General features: G+C 42.7%; 1 protein-coding gene across 1 annotated transcript; it reads left to right on the top strand.

Annotated features, from left to right (window-relative positions):
• The first annotated feature begins 6,054 nt into the window (after positions 1–6,054).
• On the top strand, positions 6,055–20,056 carry LOC119122679 (mitogen-activated protein kinase kinase kinase 12-like). Its single transcript, XM_037251142.1, has 14 exons — positions 6,055–6,582; positions 8,152–8,676; positions 11,719–11,902; positions 12,101–12,292; positions 12,372–12,530; positions 13,987–14,145; positions 14,239–14,347; positions 15,793–15,902; positions 16,700–16,816; positions 16,907–17,044; positions 17,326–18,025; positions 18,127–18,194; positions 18,773–19,061; positions 19,274–20,056. Exons 2-14 carry the CDS (start codon positions 8,178–8,180, stop codon positions 19,346–19,348), a joined length of 2,799 nt encoding a protein of 932 aa, XP_037107037.1. The 5' UTR covers positions 6,055–6,582; positions 8,152–8,177; the 3' UTR covers positions 19,349–20,056.
• The last annotated feature ends 284 nt before the right edge of the window (positions 20,057–20,340 follow it).

Raw genomic sequence — 20,340 nt, 5'->3', positions numbered from 1 at the left:
AAGTAAAAAAAAAAGTTTTGGTGGTGTTTAGTCCCAGTGGCCCTTGTACGTTTCATCCTGTTGACTTGTGCTCTCGGGCACCTTATCCAAAGCCAACAGTCTTGAACCCGATATACTGACAGTTTTAACAAACGTGACTAAAAGTATCTGTTTCAATTGCAAATTCCACATTTAAGGGATGCGGAGTAAAAGCAGCCTTGTTTAATCAGCACTATTTGCCATCAGACGTTGGCCTTGAATCAGCACCATGGACAGCACCCTTCATAGTCTCCAAATAAACATTCCTCCTCCTCCTCCTGATGGGATTACACTGCCTAATCGCTTTGAATGCAACAAAACAACATGTCGCTTTGTTCTGACACGTTTTTTTATTTGTCTCGAATAAATCCTCTTCAGCCGAATAAATGACCCTTCATGTCGGTAATGCCTCACGCTGTCAAGTGTCTCATTAGCATATCACGATTAGTGACAAGAATACAAATTTAGGGGAGACAATGCGGCTGCCTCTGATTTATGCTGAAAATATTAGGCTAATTGAAAGGATTATCTTCTTTTAGCTGGTTATGTTTACTGACCTTTGCTTGAACTTGAACTGACGTCTCTTTTTGATTGGCTTTGATCGAGAGCTAATTGAACTGAGGGTTTTACTTCACTGGATGCACAAAAAATAGTATGAGTCATGCTCAAAGATAAACATAAATAAACAAGCCCGGGAAATAATGTTTAACGGCCCGCCTCCTGCTATGCACACTCTCTATTGGTCCCCACCCCCATCCTTTCTCACAACCCCAAAACCTTGAGGTGCAGAATCGTCACATGCTGTCTGAGAATTACACCCCCTCCTCCTCCTCCTCTTCCTGCACACCACTTCCAGTTTTACACGCAGTGATGACAGGAAATGACTTGGTCTCCGCTTGCCTTAAAAGGAAGAGCACAGCCCTCTGACGCTCAATCAAAACGTCAATTAGGAGCTTCGGGAGCAAGGCATTTTTGTCGTGTTTCCTTTATGCTATCAAGTCACATTACATTACACTCATCTACCTACTTACCTACCTTCATATGTACCCTAACTACCTACCTACCTAAGTGTCTGTCCTTCCTTCCATCCATCTATTGTACTGTTTTTACTTTGTATTATCATATAGCACATCTTTCATTATGTCAACATCCAAGTGGTCAGAAAAATAAGAATTTGGCATAGGAAACATGTCTCTCGACGGCTCATATGATAATAAACACACACAATGCCACCAATGTTTTGCTCAACTATGTTGTGGATGGGGATTGCATTTAACTGTAGGTGTAAAATAGAAACAAGTTAAGAATAACATATAAAGCTGATGCATCTCAGGGAAGCACACACAAGTTGATATTATAAATAGTATGCATAATTCATAAGGTTGAATATTTATTTTGGCCAGAGTAATAACATTGCTGCCATTGGGATTTAATCTAAGGTTTCGGTCTGATAAGCAGTATGGAGACAATATGCAGTGCAGTCACATTCATTTATGTCTACTTGGTGTGCCAATGTTTATTTCCACACCCGGCATGTTTGCTAACTCCAGATGTGTGTGCTTGTTTGTGTGTTTGTACTCACATGTCTGTTTAGTTACAAACACGCCTTTTCCACCCAAAACAAGATCCTTATAATTATAATAATGGTCCGCATAATTATTAAGGCTTCCCCGCCCCCTCAGTGCAGCTGGTGAGCTGCCCCACTCCGGGGTATTTGGGAAGTGTAGTTAATCCACTGTTAATCTTGAGCGTGATTTATGCATGCTACATCTTTAATTGGAATAGACAGGCCTGTGCAATTATACTGTCACCAATTACTCTGCCGTAGTTTACGTCCCTTTTAAGAGATTGCCTCTCCCGAAAATGTGCCCTCACTAATGCATTTACCATTTAATATGATGAATTCATTAAGAGCTTCATTATAGGGATCCTATATGTAATGGAAAAGATTTAGTAGAGTTTACTGTTTTATGACAAGTCGTCAAACTATAGCGGCCATTCGTAAAGACGAGCACTCAGATTTCAATTTATTGCTATCCCAGTGTGTTATTGAAATTTGGTAGCAATCTGACCTTGTGAATTTTTGCTGATTAGAGTTTGGTGTTTTATGCCAAATTACCATTTTATTTTATTTTATTTTATTTTATTTTATTTTATTTTATTTTATTTTATTTTATTTTATTTTATTTTATTTTATTTTATTTTATTTTATTTTATTTTATTTTATTTTGAGACTTTAATGAATCCAACATGCAAGTTTTTGGAATGTGAGAGATGCAAACTCCACAAAGGAAAACCTGAGCCGAGATTCAAATACAGAACCTTACAACTGTGAGGCAGATATGCCAACCACTAGGACACTGTGCTGCAGGATGTTGTACAAAGGCTCATAACAGTAAACCTACAAAAGGTTTTCTCACCCGTGCTGTGGATGATGCTACCAATTATTTGTGTGCATGTGCGCATGTGGCCCCATTAGAATTTCAAATGCGTCCGCCGCTATGTGCCACACACACACACACACACACATATACACACCATCGCCCACCTCCATCCAACTGCAGTCACCACCACCTCACATTGCGTCGCTGACTTCACACCGGCCGACTGAGGATTCTGTTTCTACGGCAACATGCACCCAAACCCCGCCCCGCCCCTCTCCCTCCTTTTCCTGGCACCGACCACGTGACTGTCAGGAAGGCTTCTCTCCCAGCTCCCCCTCTATGGTGATTAACCCTCTCCCCGCCGCCTTCCAAAGGGAAGCTGCTCGAATCTCCCCCCACTGTCAGATCAAAGCGGCACTTGATCTAAATGTTGCATTTGCATATTTTGAAATCACACCAGAGTGAATCATATACCAAGAGATGCACTTGTATCGGAAAAAATCACAATTGGTTGTGTGATGCAGTTTTGTTGTCAAGGTCAAAAGCATCCTCATTGAGGGGAAGCTTTAAGAGCCAGGGTGGGCAAACTGTGGATCCCGGGCCACATACTACCTGCTCTGTTCTTTAATCTGGCCGACTGAGCATTTGCATATTGTATTGTACTCTTAATTTACTAACGACTAAGCCCATCGGTCTGTTTTAAAAATCAAACGTAACCACTGAGAACAAAAGTTTTCCCGCCGCATTATAGACTTCGGCAATGATCTCACTTTATTTATTTTATGACTGCATCCTTGACTTCCTGTCGGGAGTGCTCGTACAGCATGTAGCACATCAAGTTTGTGAATGAAAACTCTTCTTCCTGGGTGGCAGACAGGAGATGAGATCATTTTGTATCAATGGAGAACCCCCCCCCCCCCCCACACACACACACACACACACATTTCCCCACAACATAGTGTATATCCGCTTCACGCCAAACCGTATTGGATGGCGCCACTCTTCATGAATCCTCTCCTAGACAATATGGATGAGACATTGCTTTACTGACTGATGTCGCCCAAAGGTCAGCTTCTTCTGACATCAGCATGCATTTACCTTCTTACTTAGAGAGACCACATCTTTCAGTTTGGGCGGGTGACTATTCTGAAGACATATTTTGGCCTAATCAATCATAATTTTCAGACATTAGACCTGAAGAAAGAATTAATAAAATGCTATTTGTCCCTGAAGCATCAAAACGTAATAGATCTCAAGTTCCAGGGGCTCCATAGAATGAATACAAAAAAAAACTTTTCACACTACCCTACATCTCTTTTATCAGAAAAAATCTTTTACTGTCGATTTTCCGAAGCTGTGCGCTAATTATCGTTGCCACGTTCCTATAGGAACAGAGCCGAGTGGGTGATTGGTCGTCTATTCAGTGGCGAGGAAAAGTGACAATTGCTGACGAACACGAGAGCCCTCGGTGAGGATCCATAAATAGCTTTCTCCAGTCACCACTCTGGACCCTCATAACCTCCACCCACCACCTCCACTATGAAAGACAACTGAGTTGATTTGGCACAAGACCTGGCACTGTACACTTTTATGCAGAGGCTTGTTGTGCACAATTCACGTTTAGACATCACAGCGTCCTTCACTGGAGGCTTTATGTTAATCTGCTCCTACAGAATGGAAGGCAGCGTGCCAAGCAATGCAGCAATGTTCTCTGAGCCACTTGGAGGGGGATGCAAGCAGGCTGCTTCCAATATGGTTCCTATAATGCAAATTTGGAGTATTCCTCCAAAATGAACAATGTAGGGCATGTTGTGTTTGGTCCATGTGGGATAACCAGAAAAGCCGCACTGATCTCCAAGCGCCAATAAATAAATCATGAGGAAAGTTTGGGGAGAAAAATAATACAAAAGAGTGCACAACTCCGTTGCCGTAAGACACAGTAGTGAAGTGGGTCCTTGAAAGCGCAACAGGAATAATTAAAGTGTCTATTTTGCTTTTTTTGACACTACTTCAACTGAGATTTCAACAACAAATATCCTATTTTGGTGAAGGATGTTGAAATATTCATGACTGAGAAAAAGAAAGGGAACTCTTTTTTGGTTCATTTTGTAGCTAATTATAATTAAGGCAACGCATGTTAGTTTGTATAGCACCATTTGTACACATCCATAATGTGTTCCAAAGACAAAGATACAATTATTTAGTCAAATAAATAAAAACATTCAAATCACGATTAAACCTACGTATTATGAAACCAATTTTTCAAGGTTTGTATCAATGCTTGTCTCTTAGCAGAATTGAATTGGAACAAAATATCAATAGACGTGATACTTCCTCCTGGTGTAAAATATCAAAACAAAATTAGAATTCCTTCCCCGTCATCCCCTTGTTTGGTTTTACCAGAATGATTGTCGTCATTGTCAGGCAGGGTGACACTTATCACAAGCTAGCCCATGACACATGCAATTAGGATATTAATTCATAAACCTTGGATTATTGTGTGCATTGCAGATGAGTGTTATCTTTTTATGAGTTGACTTGTATTGTAACCGCACACAACATTCACATATAAAACAGTGGTGAATATTATCTTATCTACCACCTTTGTAATAAATTCTTAAAAGTAGTAACGAAACTTTATGGACACCCTGCAGTGCACATTATAATTTATAATAGTTATTTTTCTAATAGCATAGCACAACATAGTGCATTAGATTTGCATTATCGTACACCAGACAATAACAATCTGGCCTAGCATAGTATAGCACAACATAGCATACTGTAGTGTGGCTCCTTTCCAAAGTTTTTACATTTTTCTCATGATTGTTTTTTATTTTTTTTTATTTTTTAAAACTATATGAAGGTTTGTAACCTGCAAAACTAAGAACAAAATGTTTTACTATTATTATTATGTTTTCTTAGCACAATAGCAATGAAAGAGGATTTAGGTCAGTACCTATTTCTCATGCGTCTCCTGTATGTTGTGTGTATGTGTGTGTCAGTGTGTGCGCCCGTGCTAGTTAGGGTTTCCCCCACTGTCTCCAGGCGGCGCGATGAGGTCATTGTTGGGGTTTAAACCCAGCATAATCCAGGAGATAAAGGCTGGATTTGGATTTAGCACTCAAAAAGGGTCATGAAGCTACAACGATCAGACTCCCACACAAACCCTAAACTATTTAGACTGTTACACAAACAAGGATATTGTTTTATTTCCGGTCCCTTTTTTACAGTAATTCTATGAGTGATTGGGAATGGTAGAATGATCTCTTTTAATTATCTTTCCAACTAACTTTCAAGTAACTTTAGAGATCTGAAAAGTCTGTGACTACATACATTTTACTTCTGTCTTGTATTTGACCTGCTAGGCTACTGTGTTCCTTTGAGTCAAGTATTTTTTTTTTTAAATTGGCAGAACCAGTGATCTAAATAATAATGAGAGGAGTGTTGCAATTGCCATAACAAATCCTTCGTTCCCAGTGTGGCAGACGGGGAAGAGGGTGGGGGTGTAGTTGGCTCCCAGATTATGCACCAATTAAACTCCATCCAGAGGGCGTTAATAAGGCTTGAAAAGGATTTACACGACCCTGTCCAGTCAAATGCTGCGCGCTTTGTGGATGACATCATTTGGATCACCTCACATACCAGCTGACCCGCCATTTACATTCCCCCCACCTTGCCTAAGAGTAGCCACACGCGCAGCAAGGCGTCTACCTGCACCTTCACCGTCTACGTCAGCGTGCATCTTTTCTTTGATTGGACGGCAGCCTCCATTAAACCCCGCCCCTTATCCCCAGCTTCTTCCTCCGTTGCGCTCCCTCTCCTCTCCTCCCTTCCCTGCCCCTGTTTACAGACTACAACGTGAGCCGCGGTCGTCGTATATAATCCCGAGTGAGGCCGTGTAGCATCCTCAGAGAGGAGACGAGATGGAAAAGAAGGTGTAAGGAAACAAAACAAGCATTTGAAAAAAAAAAAAAAGAAAGGGAGGGAACGGATTGAAGCGTGGATTTTGAGCGACGTCACCGTCAGTGAAGGTTGGATGCTGGGGATGAGGATGCGACTAGCGTGATACGTGTGTGGGGGGGGTGGGAAGAAACAGCATTCACTTGTATTTTTCATCATTTTCTGTTAAGTGGAAGAGGATTTAAGACCACGAGGATGGACGTGCGCTCTCAACACTGAGGTAAGAGCCAGTTTACCCCGGCATTTAAGATGCGGCAGTCATGTTAGCATATCATAACCACGGGTTCTTAAAATGAAGGTTGGGAACCTAAAATAGGTCCTGGGCCCATTTTTATTGGCTCCTCTATTGCAGTAAAATGTTATTAGCGCCTTATTCATGGCAACAGTAATTATGACAATACTTGGTTTTGTGTTGGGCACTACAACAGAGTTAGCACCTTAGAGGTTCTATGTTCAAACCATCCATATTCTTAAAACATGCATGTTAATTTATTCAAAGACTCTAATGTGTCCCCGCGATTGACAGGATCAAGCTCACCCGTGACCCTACCGAGGACAATTGGTTTAGAATATATATGGATTGGTTTTACCCTGCATTTGACAGTATTAGTACATTGTAAATACATAGTACATAGTAAATACACAGACACGTAACAAAACAGCATTTTTCAAAATTAAAAACAATATTTTGTATACAGCATCTTGAATGGAATTTCCAGAATTTGTGATGCAAAGGTGATACGCAAGATTCACATGAACTTGATCTAATATAGTTCAAGCTTTCTCTTTATTTATCCCCTTATGGAGAAATTTGTCTTTCCACTGGACAGCTGCATAATCCAATCCAATACAATCATACATCAACATCACACATTAACACCACATACATATCCTTTTGCTTGTTCATGTTGTTTAACTTAATTGAGGGATGAATGAGTTTTTTTAATCTGTGAACAGTTTAGTACATGCTGCCTGATCTGATCATATTTTTTTCTTCAGTAATAAAATGATTGAGCTATTACCAAGCCCAGTGTGTTGGATGTGCAATTAAGGCAGGTTGGAGGCCCCAGATGTGTCTCCATAATAGAATAAACAGCGTAATAGCTCAGATTGTCACGGACGAACGTATTCCTTCATTTGTCAAATAATTCATGTGTGCTGCGAGCACGTATGACTTTACTGGTGGCTCGGATATGGATGTAAATATAGCTATACACGGATGCCATGGCAACAGTGTGAGCTCCTCTCATAACTGCATCGATATGGTTCTTTTTTAAATGAGTAATTATATTACATCTTAAAAGGATGATTGCAGGTCTTATGCTATGAGTCATTCTGGCAATATCTTTAGTTAGGGAGGAATTAAATGTTACGTTTTGGTTTTGTAAATCTTGTGTTTGTCTAATGGAAGAAGAAAAACAAAGACGATAAGCCTCAAATCACTTTGATGCATCAAAGATTCTGCCTTAAGAAACACTTGCTTCATTGGTATGTGGGATTGTGCTTTTCTAAAGCAGTATAGTTTTTTTTTTTTTAGCTGACCCAAATAAGACTTGATCTAGGGAAAACAAATGTGACATTAATTAAATTAATGTCATTTTGTTCCTACCTGTTTTGCTCGACAAGAAACCCAAAGTTGGTGGCGATGTCTTTTATATTATGTTTGCTTTCAGAGACACTTATATGCTTTGATGCAACCAAATTTGCATCGTTAGGACTAAATCTGCCATGCTGAGAGGCAATTATTTCACGCTGAATTGATTTGTAACACGTCCTACTCTCTTTCAAGGCTGCCCGTTCTCCAGTTGTTCCCCCATGGCCCTCATTCACGAGCCCCGCGCCCCGTCTCCGTCCCTCTCCGGCTTCAACACCCCTCTCTCCGACCCCCCGTCCTTTCGCCGGCTCGATGCCGAAACACCCTGCACCCCTGAAATGGACCTGACGCCGACCCAATGCGTCCTTCGGAACGTCCTCTCTATAGACATGGGGGGCACGGTCGAGCCTGGAGGAGGAGGGGGAGGAGGGGACGGGCCGACTCCAGGGCCCCACCAGACGCCAGGCGATGAGCAACAGGAGCACTTTGCCAACAGCGTCCTCAAGCTGCACGAGCATGACGGCGGTTCCGCCAGGACGGAGGGAGAGGGGACGGAGGCGGACGGCAGCGCCGTGCGGCGCGAGGCGGCCAACGCCAGGCTGCAGTGCCAGTCCAACGGAGGGGGCGGTGGCTTTCTGGAGGGCTTGTTTGGCTGTCTGCGACCTGTTTGGACTATGATCGGGAAAGCGTACTCCACCGAGCACAAACACGACCTGGACGGTATGTTTACTCACCGCCTGCTTCCCCTCCAAGCACATCATTAAGTACTCCGATAAAAGCCAACATGAGATACCTTTTTAATTCCACACTGACGCTTTGCTCAGCTAATTAAATGATAATACCCCCAAGATTAATTTCATTAAACAGTTGTAAACCAGGGGTGAGGAGTACTTTTCTTATCACTATATTAAATTAAGTCCTTCAAGAGAAATATCAAATTTATTAAAACAAATTGTGAAGCTCAAAGACACACTTTTACAAAATTGAGGCTTGATTGTTGAACTATAATTCCAAAAACAAGTATAAGTAAGAATATAAAGGAGGCCGAAATAATGATGATGAGGTTAATTATGTATCTTCTGCCGTCTGGTGAAATAACATTTTATTGTTCTGTGTAGGGCTACAACAAATAATCGACTCCTTTGATTACAAAAAAAAAAGTCAAGGCTAAATCTCTGTCGAAGCTTTGCAGGGATCATTTCGCCAAACAGACTAGACTCACATACGACTCTGTGTAATACTAAGTTGGCTTCTAAAGGAACCAGACACGCCATCTTCGATTATATATTAGAACGGGTTAGAGAGCAGAATACAATGGCCATTAAATTGTTGAGGGAAAAAAAAGAAGGGAGCGATGACGAAATAATGACGAAATAACGATGACGAACAGGTGCCTCTGATGAACAACGGACCACCAAAATTTATTGATGCGCCCACCTCTGGTCGTCAGCATCGATAGAAGATACATTATTTTTCATAAATAAATAATACTCTTCAGAGCAATGAAGTGAAACTGGATAAATACAATACCGTGACACAGTGGTTTTAGCTTTCCCTGTTGTAAACAAACATTTTTTCTCCAGTCAGAGGTTGTGATCCACCATCAAAAGCTCCACCGGGCTTATTTCCACCCGCCCCCATACCCACGTCGGCCTGCTCGTGCTCGTGCCCACCCCCACCTCCGTCCTTCCTTCCATCCATCCATCCATCCCACTGCAGCCCTCTAATGAAGCCGGCCCCCTCTGACGCACTGTTGTTTATGTCTGCAGCCACTACAATCGCGCAGCGCTCCCGTGGGACTCCTCTGCCAAATCTGCCTCATGTATTATGCATGGCCACGCTCTGACCCTTCTGCCTCTCATCTCTATTAACCTGGCACACGCGGCGCGTTCACGCACACGCGTACCCGAGCGCCAATAGAAACAGTTTAATAAGCAGCGCCTGGCGCAAGCCAATAAAGTGGCAGAATACCAAGTCTAACATGTTACACATAACTCACACGGGTGGCAGATTTATATCTAGCCTTGTCTTCATTGCTCGCTGATATTTTATCTCTCCCCTCTTTTATATTTGATTCCCACCACCATCCATTGCTCCTCCTCCTCCTCCTCCACTTCCTCCATTGTCTCATTTTTTCACCTCTTTATCCCCTGGCCGTTATCGCTCCCAATCCATCTGCACCTTACAGCCCTCGCTCGCAAAGAAATATACAAGTAGCGTGACACTCAGCCAAGGTCAAATTAGCCAAATTTTCATCTGCTGTGAAATAGAATCATCAAAATAGTGTGTAGAAGTTCTTTTACCCAAATCATATTTTAAAGCTGAATAAGTAAAGTTCTTAACTCATTTTAGTGTTAGCTTTGCCCTAAATTAATGCCATATTTTTTTTTCTATACATCTCTAATAATCAATTCACCCGTAACGCAAATTATATTTCTAATGTCAAAATTGAATTATTAATCAATGAATTTTCAAAATATGTGCAAGAAAACTAAGCTCAGCTTTTTTTGGGCCAAATATTTATTTATTTAAATTCATGAATAACAACAACAAAAAGTTGAATTGATTCAAGGTTATGCTTGATTATTTACTGAGCCTCGTTAGCACATAATCAAGATTGTTCATATTTCTTTAGATGAAATGCACTTTTTGAACCGAATTACATTGTAAAACTTCCTTCTTTATTGAAACTTCTCTCTCCTTCCTGCTCCAAAAAGGTTCAATGTCAGGAGCTCACGTAACTAAATGCTAAAAGTCCACATTAAAGCTCCGTAATTCTGGATGCTCTCTTTATGACAGCCGATCTAATAAACGTGGTAAAGTCTGCATATAGCTATGGAAATCAGCTAAGTGATTTTAAGTAATAGCCTCCTTGGCAGAGGTGTAAAAAAAAAAAAAAGAGCAATAAATCGAAAAGTGCCTCCATGGCGACAAAGCACTCCTCTGAAGCAAAGCGAAAAAGCAGGAAAATTGCCCTTTATTGATTTGAAGCCACTGGGCCTGGATTTTTTTTTCCATTTAACACACAAAGCAGACCAGCGGAACCCTACCACACCATTTCAACCTAAAGACATTTAATTAAACGTCTCATTAGCCACGGAGAGCATTAATCATTCATAGCGTTCTTATTAATATGACAAATGTGTCTGAATCTTGTTGTATATCTTTTCCGCATTAACAGCCTGTCGCCGGCCGACCCTTAAGGGGGTCCCCCTCACTTCTCTTTTACCCATCATCTGTATATCCAACATGAAAGCGCTCCAATCTTCCCCCTCCCCCTTCCCGAGTGCTGCACCCTTGTTTCGCATCAGCCTCACAAAGGTGCTAAGGAGGATTTGGGAGGCTGAGGCAGAATTACATGCAGGAGATTAGGAGCTCCCGCACTAACTTCACACTCATTACGTTCAATTGGATCCGCAAAAGAACACGATAGCGCCTTAAATGTTTTGCTAGCTTACTGTAATGTAGTATTACGGGCTACTAAATGACTTTTTGGGTGGGATTGATTGGGTACTTAAACGTGCAACATACATACTTCCAGCCATTTATTTTCTGTAGCGCTATAAAACAATGTCATGAAAAATGCCGTGCTGAGCTTGACGTCTCTCAAACTTTAGCATCACACTTGTATTTCAATTCATTGACTTGAGTTACTTGACGTACTATTTAGTCCAAATTAATCAGCAAAATGAATACTCATTAAAGAATAATGTGTAGAACGATTTAATACTGTGAGGCTCACAGGTTCGTCCATTTTTTCAGAGGCGTGGGAAGTCCCCTTTGAGGAGATATCAGACCTGCAGTGGGTGGGCAGCGGAGCCCAGGGTGCCGTTTTTCTGGGCAAGCTTCACGGACAGGAGGTGGCGGTGAAGAAAGTGCGCAATATCAAGGAGACGGACATTAAGCACCTCCGCAAGCTCAAACATCCAAATATCATCACTTTCAAGTAAGTCGACCATTGTTGATGATTTGGGTTATCATGGGTTGGCTTGACGCTCACCCCCACCCCAAATGTTATTGCCTATATTAATAGTCCCAATGATAAACCATAAACTGTGATTCCAAAACAGTTTTATATCATATTTTGAATTATTTTCAGTCTTCAAAATAAAGGTTTATAGATTATATTTGTTCTGTCCAACAGAGGAATCTGCACCCAGGCTCCATGCTACTGCATCCTCATGGAGTACTGTGCCCAGGGCCAGCTGTACGAGGTGCTAAGAGCGGGCAGGAAGATCACACCATCGCTCCTTATGGACTGGGCCATGGGTGTTGCCGGTGGCATGAACTACCTTCACTTGCACAAGATCATCCACAGAGACCTCAAATCGCCAAAGTGAGCTCCATGGACCATCTGGAAAATAACAACCCGGGACACTGCTGACAAAACGTGTTGATGATGATTTCGCTTTCAGTATTCTTATCACGTATGATGATGGGGTGAAGATTTCCGATTTCGGCACGTCGAAGGAGCTGAGTGACAAGAGCACCAAGATGTCCTTTGCTGGTACGGTGGCCTGGATGGCCCCCGAGGTCATACGGAACGAGCCCGTCTCAGAGAAGGTGGATATTTGGTATGTAGCCTTTTTTCTTACCTAAATTCATTGTGTGCCACTCAATAGTGTCTTATATGTTATATTAGGGGTTCTTAAACGTTTCCCATACAGTGGAGAACATTTTCATCACATACTGCATGTACCCCTAAATGTCATAGGAATTAAGAAGCTGGCTATGTTTGAGAAAAAACAAAACAAATCTAAATAAATGATGAGACCAACGTTATCACAAAATACAAGGAAGAACAAGCGAATTTAAAAATGCAATTTTATTCTGAAATAACACTTTTTCTTCTGAAAATTATTTTTTAAATAAGACTATATCATCAAATAATAACCCTGTTTTTTTAAACAAAATTGAGATTTATTTCTAATTAAACGTCTTTTGTTCTAAATAAGAAAATAATTTCAGGATGGCTAAAGTAAGGACGTTGTTAACCTATTTGTATGACGTCCATTTCCCTAATTGCTGATATTAAAATGATCAAATTATTTTGGCTGACAATGCTGACAAACCCCAATTTCAAAACCCCTGGTCGAGAAGCTACTACTGTACAGAGCGAAGGATCTTGTTTCGAGAAAATCTATCATGAGATCTCATTACAAGAAATTCTATAGGCTCCCCGCCATGTTTGATGGTGTGCCCTGTGATCAACCCTCAACTCTCTCACTACTCATCCTTCGCTCCCTCCCTCTTCATCCCCGCTTTGCTCTTGCCTGCCTCGTAAAAAAGGAGCACTGGCTAATTTAATAATTGATTTGCCAGATGCTGCAGTGCTCGGGAGAGGCTGGAATAACCTTCCAATCCTGCGGCTGCTTTGGCCCGGGGCCAGCAGTGCATTAGCCGAGAGGTGAAAACAGGATTAAAAAGCTTTTCCATGCAGAATGGCAGCACATCATCTATGCATTTCATAGAGTGCCTCTTAATGTATGTAAATCACTAGATCACTGGTCACTTGAACATAAGAACACACACTTAGATTACACTTAAGTTTAAGTTCTTTAACTCCAACAAGCAACCCAGTTTATTGGACAAGACGTTTGATTATTCAAGCGAGCTACGAGATGTCGACGTTACAAATGTAAACATGCCATCTGGATGCTGGAAATGAGTGATAGTCTCGGCTCCTTGGATACATTGTCACCATAGCAACAGAAGGAAGGTGCCAACAACTGACGCTCTGTAGATTGCCAACCTTCCCATGGGGACTCATCAATAACAACAATGACTTGGGCGATACCAAAGAAATATTTCATCACTTCTTATCAAATTGCTAAAAATGTATCATTTCCACATCCAAAGGCTTGAGCAGCTCAAGCGAGATAAACTGTCCATCATAGATAAGAGTCGCAAGGAAAGCGAGACACATTTCCATAAAGTTTCAAGCGTGACATTTAGGTAACGCCACCTTTCACCTGTTCCTGTCAAATCTTATTGGAAATAAATATGTATTGTGTGTGTGTGTGTGCGTAGGTCTTTCGGCGTTGTGCTTTGGGAGATGCTGACGGGAGAAGTGCCCTATAAAGACGTGGACTCCTCGGCTATCATCTGGGGAGTGGGCAACAACAGCCTGCAGCTGCCCGTACCTGACAGCTGTCCCGACAGCTTCAAACTGCTCTTGAGGCAAAGCTGGTGAGCAGACAGCCAGATAACCCAAATTGTGCTTTGGAGATAAACGCACAATTTCTGTTGCCGCACTGCTGACTGATTTGTGTTTCCAAACAGGAATTGCAAACCAAGAAATAGACCTTCGTTCCGACAGATTCTCCTGCATCTGGACATCGCTTCAGCGGACATCTTGTCTACCCCGCAAGAAACCTACTTCCAATCACAGGTAAAATTCTTCACCTGGAAAAGGCCACATTTAAAACCAGTTCTAGATGGATATAATATAATAACTAAAAATTTAAAATAAAGGTTTTTGTTAATGAAATAAAATCAGCTTTAAAAATAAATGATGAGTAACTAAAACTAAAATTATAGTGACATTTTCTGTAGTTTTTGTCAAGAATTGTATGTTTAATTTTAAATATATTTGAAGCCTCTTATTTGATTTCCCTCATGGCATTTCTCATTCTGATAAATGAGTTCAATGTGGCGTGGTATGGAATTGCATTTTTAATCCCAAAAATAGATTTTTACAGCTCACCCTGTTCTATACACCCTCCATTATTGCTTAGTCTCCTTCCCAGCGATGCTTTCAATGCCATGTGCTTTTCAGTTTTCCCCATTTTGCACAAAAAAGCTTTTAAGCTGATTCCAACGCATGCCAGTTTACACAAAATCCCACCAACGAGAAACGGGTCAATTAAAAGTGACTTCCCAAATGTTTATCCACTGGAAAACCCGTGAAGAGCTTCCATTAATAATTGGCTGTCAAAGGCGTGACATTTGTTTCCAGTCTGGTGCGGCTACAGCGGGGCCCCCTTCTGGCCTCCTGGGAGCCTGCTAATGATTGAGCTTCCTTTGAGCCTTCCAACACACCGCTGCTGTTATTTCTTTGTGTTTGTCACGTTACACTCGCTAATTCCCGCCCAGCCTCCCTCATTTTAAGCCACTCGAGTGTGTCATAGCAAAAGGAGGGTGTGTGTGTGTGTGTGTGTGTGTGTGTGTGTGTGTGTGTGTGTGTGTGTGTGTGTGTGTGTGTGTCGGGTAGCCGAGAAAACACGCATTCACTGGATAGCGGCCTATTTCCTTTAAAGGTCACGGTGCAAAACCTCCATCAGGCACTCTCCACTTATCCTTTATTTCTCCCCGTACCCCCCAGCCCCCATCTCGATCCTCCACGGTTTCGCCATAATGGGTTTTTCTCGTGACGTCAAGAAGAAGAATTTGCCGCTGCTGGAGTGTATTGATTCCTCTAATGGTGTGGAGCAGAGAGAGCGCAAAGAAGGGGGCCTGGCGATATTGAAGAGTGCACATTCAGTCCATTAGCTTAATAAGAAGAGCATCACTCACGCATAGAAAGAAACACACCCACGCACACACATATTTGACCTCCACGCTACGACAGGTATCAAATAACGGTTGTCACGATTCACCAAGCGTGTGTTATGGTGTGTTCGTGCCATGTCAGTTCATGTTCATTTTTGCTCCCCGAGTATTGATTGTCATTACTCGCCCAAATGGATTTTGTCTGTAATGTTTCTGAAGAGCTGAATGTTATTTTAATGCATTTGTGTTATCGTCAAGCAATTTAAGTGTTGTTCTTTTTGGAAAAAGGTCCTTGTCACAGAGGTTTAGTGTTTTCACTAGGGTTTTTTTGTGGTTTGTTTTTAGGCCGAGTGGAGGGATGAGGTCAGGCACCACTTTGAGAAGATCAAGTCTGAGGGAACGTGTCTTCACCGCTTGGATGAGGAGCTCATCAAACGGCGCAGGGAGGAACTGAGGTCAGATCCCCTGCAGTGTAGCCCTGACCGCAAAATGCAAATACACGCCAGAATTCAACCTTCACGGTGGTAAAATTCAAAGGAAGGTGACAATATATCACGTACTGAAGGAAATAACTTACGTGAACAGGTGCTGTTCCATCGAGAGTTGGCATCGATCCCAGGGAAAGTGAAAGATGTGATCCACATTTGTCGCAAATTGCTCAGGCAGTCATCAGTAAAATGTTTGCCACAAACTAACACTCGTCTCGTGTTTGCCACAAATTAACACACAGCTCGTGAGAGGTTTTGGCATATTTGCTGCATAAAGTCCAACCACAAGCCTTTCTGTGGCTTAGATGTAGAGAAAAGCAAAAGGCCTGCTCTACCTGTTCAGCGAGATGGGTTAAAAATTGTGAGGGCGGAGTTAGTGGGATCAAACCAAAAAAGGCAACGTTAGTGATGTCACAAACCACAAAACCTAAAAAACAAAAAAATTTAATTCATGTCAGGGCCCTTTAAGGGAAAAAATAATGTGAAAAAAAAAACAAGTGCTGTTTTTCATGCTTGCATTAATGCATTAAATTGATAAAAAAATAAATAACAAAATAAATAAATGAATGAGAAAGTAAATAAATAAAAATGTCATAAAAATCTAAGAATGCCTTATCTTGCAAAAGGCAGAAAATACGAACAAAATTATCATCATTGATTAAATCTGGGTGCCGTAATCGTAATCATTGTAATCAATTAGTACAATAAAGATGTATGCAGTAAGTTTAGTCTCAAGTCAATATTGTTTCCCTCCAACCCCACAGACATGCACTAGACATTCGGGAGCACTACGAGAGGAAACTGGAGCGAGCCAACAATCTCTACATGGAGCTCAACGCCATCATGCTGCAGCTTGAGCTCAAGGAGAAGGAGTTGCTCAAGTACGAACGCTCACCTCAGCTCAGCTCACCTCCAGACGACCTGCGCTGTCCGACGTGGCTATCAAGTGAATATTTACTGTGTTACCTCAGGAGGGAGCAATCGCTGGACAAAAAGTACCCGGGCTGCTTCAAGCACCACAGTTCCAGACAATCGGCCTCCTCCAACTCTATGGAGAAACTCATGAAGAAACGCAACGTGCCTCAAAAGCTGCCTTCTCACAGCAAAAGGTCAGTTAGCAGCAAAGACTTTATCAAAATGTCATCTTCATAAAACCGATTATGAACTTTCCCAGGCAACGTTTTAGGTAACATTTCGAATATTTCTGAGAAACAAAAATGAAAAGAGGCTAATAATAAAGGAAAAACTAGTCCAAACGTTGAAGACAACCAGAAGCTGTTTGCAGGGTAATACTGACCCCTTGTGGACATTGCTGGAAGGAACGCGTTTATAAAACAAAGATAAAGCCTAACAGATTTTTTGAATGAAGTGCATCCTTTGTGTCCTTCAGGCCAGACTTACTCAAGTCAGAAGTCATCCTTCCCAAACTGGACTCCTCCATGACCCAGGTGACCATCCCAACCAAGGGCTCCACGTCGCCCGGCCGCTCCCGCCGTGGGAAGCCTCGCTACAGGAAGGCGGGCAAAGGCAGCAGCAGCGAGCTGGCTCAGCTGAAGGCCACGCTGTCTTCGTCGTTGGCCATGATCAGCGCCACCACGTCGGTCCCCAGCAGCAAGCAGCGTCTGGACCCCAGCGCCGCGCTCAGGGGCCTGCAGCACGACCTGCTGCTCAAGAAGATGTCGTCCTCTAGCCCCGACCTCATCTCCACTACGCTGGAGGCGGAGGGACGCAGGAAGGGCCAGGCCGCCCCCGGCCTGGACCGCGCGGGCAGCCAGAGCGCCTCGGCCGGGCTAGAGGACGGCGGCCCGGACGCCGGCCCGGACGTGAGCGTCGAGGCGGAAGAACAGGCGGAAACGCCGCCGCGCAGCGACACGCCCAGCGAAGACGCCGCCTCCGTCCCAATTGCCAGTAGTCCCGACTCGCCGTGCGGCAGGGGAGCGGCGGCGAGGCGGCCGTCGTCCACCGGGAGCCCTCGCCTCCCTCAGGATGGCGAGGAGAAGGAGGAGGGTGCGGTGATCACACGCTCGCCCAGGAGTCAACGCCTCACGCCATCGGCACTGCTCTATAGGGCAGCAGTCACACGCAGTCAGGTGAGATGAGTAGAGATGGAGCTCAGCAGTAAACTACATTTAGCACTTCCGTTTACGTCTCATCACAGTTGGATGACTTCTTGAATGAATGTTTTCAACAGAGACGCGGTGTGTCATCCGAGGAAGAGGAAGGCGAGGTGGACAGTGAGGTGGAGCTACCCAGAAGATGGTAAGTGTTCAACTACCTCATGATGGACATTTCGTGTGTGTGCTCAATCAAACTAAAGTAACACATTTTCAAGTACCGTATTTTCCGGACTATAAGGCGCACCTAAAAACCTAAAATATTCTCAAAAGCCGACAGTGCGCCTTATAGTCCGGTGCGCCTTATATATGGACCAAATTCCTAAATTTAAACTGGCCTGAAGCATTATGTCATGAAATCAATCATAAGTAAATGAATCATGAATCAAAAAGACTATGGATCATTATTTTGTGATTTGTTGCGTCTGAAGTTGAAATAAAAAAGATAAAATGGAGAATGATTTGATTTGGATTAAAAATCTGACATGATGCATTAATGGTGCGCCTTATAGTCCGGTGCGCCTTATATAAGGACAAAGTTTTAAAATGGGCCATTCATTGAAGGTGCGCCTTATAGTCCGGTGCGCCTTATAGTCCGGAAAATACGGTATGTTATAGTATAAGTATGTAATGTTGAAACTGCTAGCACGCTTCACTTCACTTGTTATCATGAATATCCATCCATCAATTTACTAATACGGCTTCCTTTGCGTTTGTTCTCAGGAGGCCGGCGAGCATGAGCAAATGCCAGTCGCTGTCCACGTTCAGCTCAGAGAACCTGTCGGTGTCGGACGGCGAGGAGGGCAATACAACAGACCACTCCCACAGCGGCACACCCGACGTTGTCAGCACCAACACGGATGAGCGTCTGGACGACAAAAGCGACGACCTCCTCTCGCAGGGCTCCGAGATCCCTGCCGACCCCGCCGCCTCTGACGGTCTGTCTGAGAAGGAAGCTGCCGTCCGCCACGTCAGGACGCAGCTGGCCACTCACGAGCTTAACTACGATGAGGTGAGTTTGAGGGCAGTGCTCCTTCGGCCTTAAGGTTCAAAGGTGCACATTCAGTAGAAATCAATGCTCCTTTTGTTCTCATTAATGTACAAAAAAAATAAAATACCCCCTATAAATACTTGAGACTCGTTGCAGCTATGTGAATAACCGAGCAATTTTGTTTATCTGTGTAAACCAGAACTAAAGGCCATTTTTCTTGGTTCTTCTCAAAGGTTCTCTTTGACGACTCAGACTGCGACAGCGCTGAGCTGGACCACCCGGGCGTGGAGCCCAGCCAGAACTGGTGACAGCCACCACCAGCCCAACCCCGTACACGAGGTCATTGAATGCCTCGTTTTATCAAACACACACACACACACACGCACGCGCACACACACACGCACGCGCACGCACACACACAAACACACACACAGACACACAAGGCTGGTCATGAAGATTATGATCAGACTGAACAAAGTGTGTGTGGTTTCTCACTATGTCACGTTACAGAATACTATCAGGTTTTAGTTGGCCTACTTATGCACTTGTTTGTCTCTTAATTTATTCTTTACTTGTGTTTAAGAATGTTTACATTGTGTTGTTGTGGATTACGTTGCCATTTTCTACATGTACATAAAGAAAAGCCGCCAGTGTAAAATGAACAAATTTCTAATACGCGAGATTGTATCGTTTGAAAAAAGGTGCTGACATTTCTACTTGTGGATCACATGAAGCTTTTTTTGTTTTTGTTAGTTGAATGTATCCTTGCTTGCGCATCCCAACGCAAGTGAACAAAAGAGTTATGTGAACAAAGAAGAAGCAATATGTTCATGAAAGTCTATAGCAGCGTTTACTTGACAATTTCTCTGGATGTATATACTTTTTTTTAGATTAAAAAAACCAAGCATGATTCTGGTATATAAATATTGGATATTTATGGTTTAGACGGCAGGAGTTTTGTAAAGAGGAACCACTGAATGCGATACAATAAACATGGCAGATTTTTAGCAAAATGAGATCCATTTTTATTCCTCATCTTTTATTCCGAGCACACACACGCACCTATTAAATGGCTGGTGCTCTCAGTAGCAGAGACAACCTCTATTTGTCCTATGATAAGAAAATATGCAAATTACAAAGCTGTCAGTTGGCATGTCTAACAGAGTAAAAACGCTACAGCGCCCTCTAGTGCATCACGGTGCAGTTACTGCAAGATGCATGACCAAGGAAGACTATTCACATTTGCTTGCCTTTTTTTAATACTGCATTACAATCCACCTATGACATCTAAAAGTAATAT

Source organism: Syngnathus acus, chromosome 5 (assembly GCF_901709675.1).
Source record: "Syngnathus acus chromosome 5, fSynAcu1.2, whole genome shotgun sequence".
NCBI classification, from domain to species: Eukaryota; Metazoa; Chordata; class Actinopteri; order Syngnathiformes; family Syngnathidae; genus Syngnathus; species Syngnathus acus.
The sequence above is the reverse complement of the archived record's forward strand: the minus strand, read 5'-3'. Positions and strand labels throughout refer to the sequence as shown.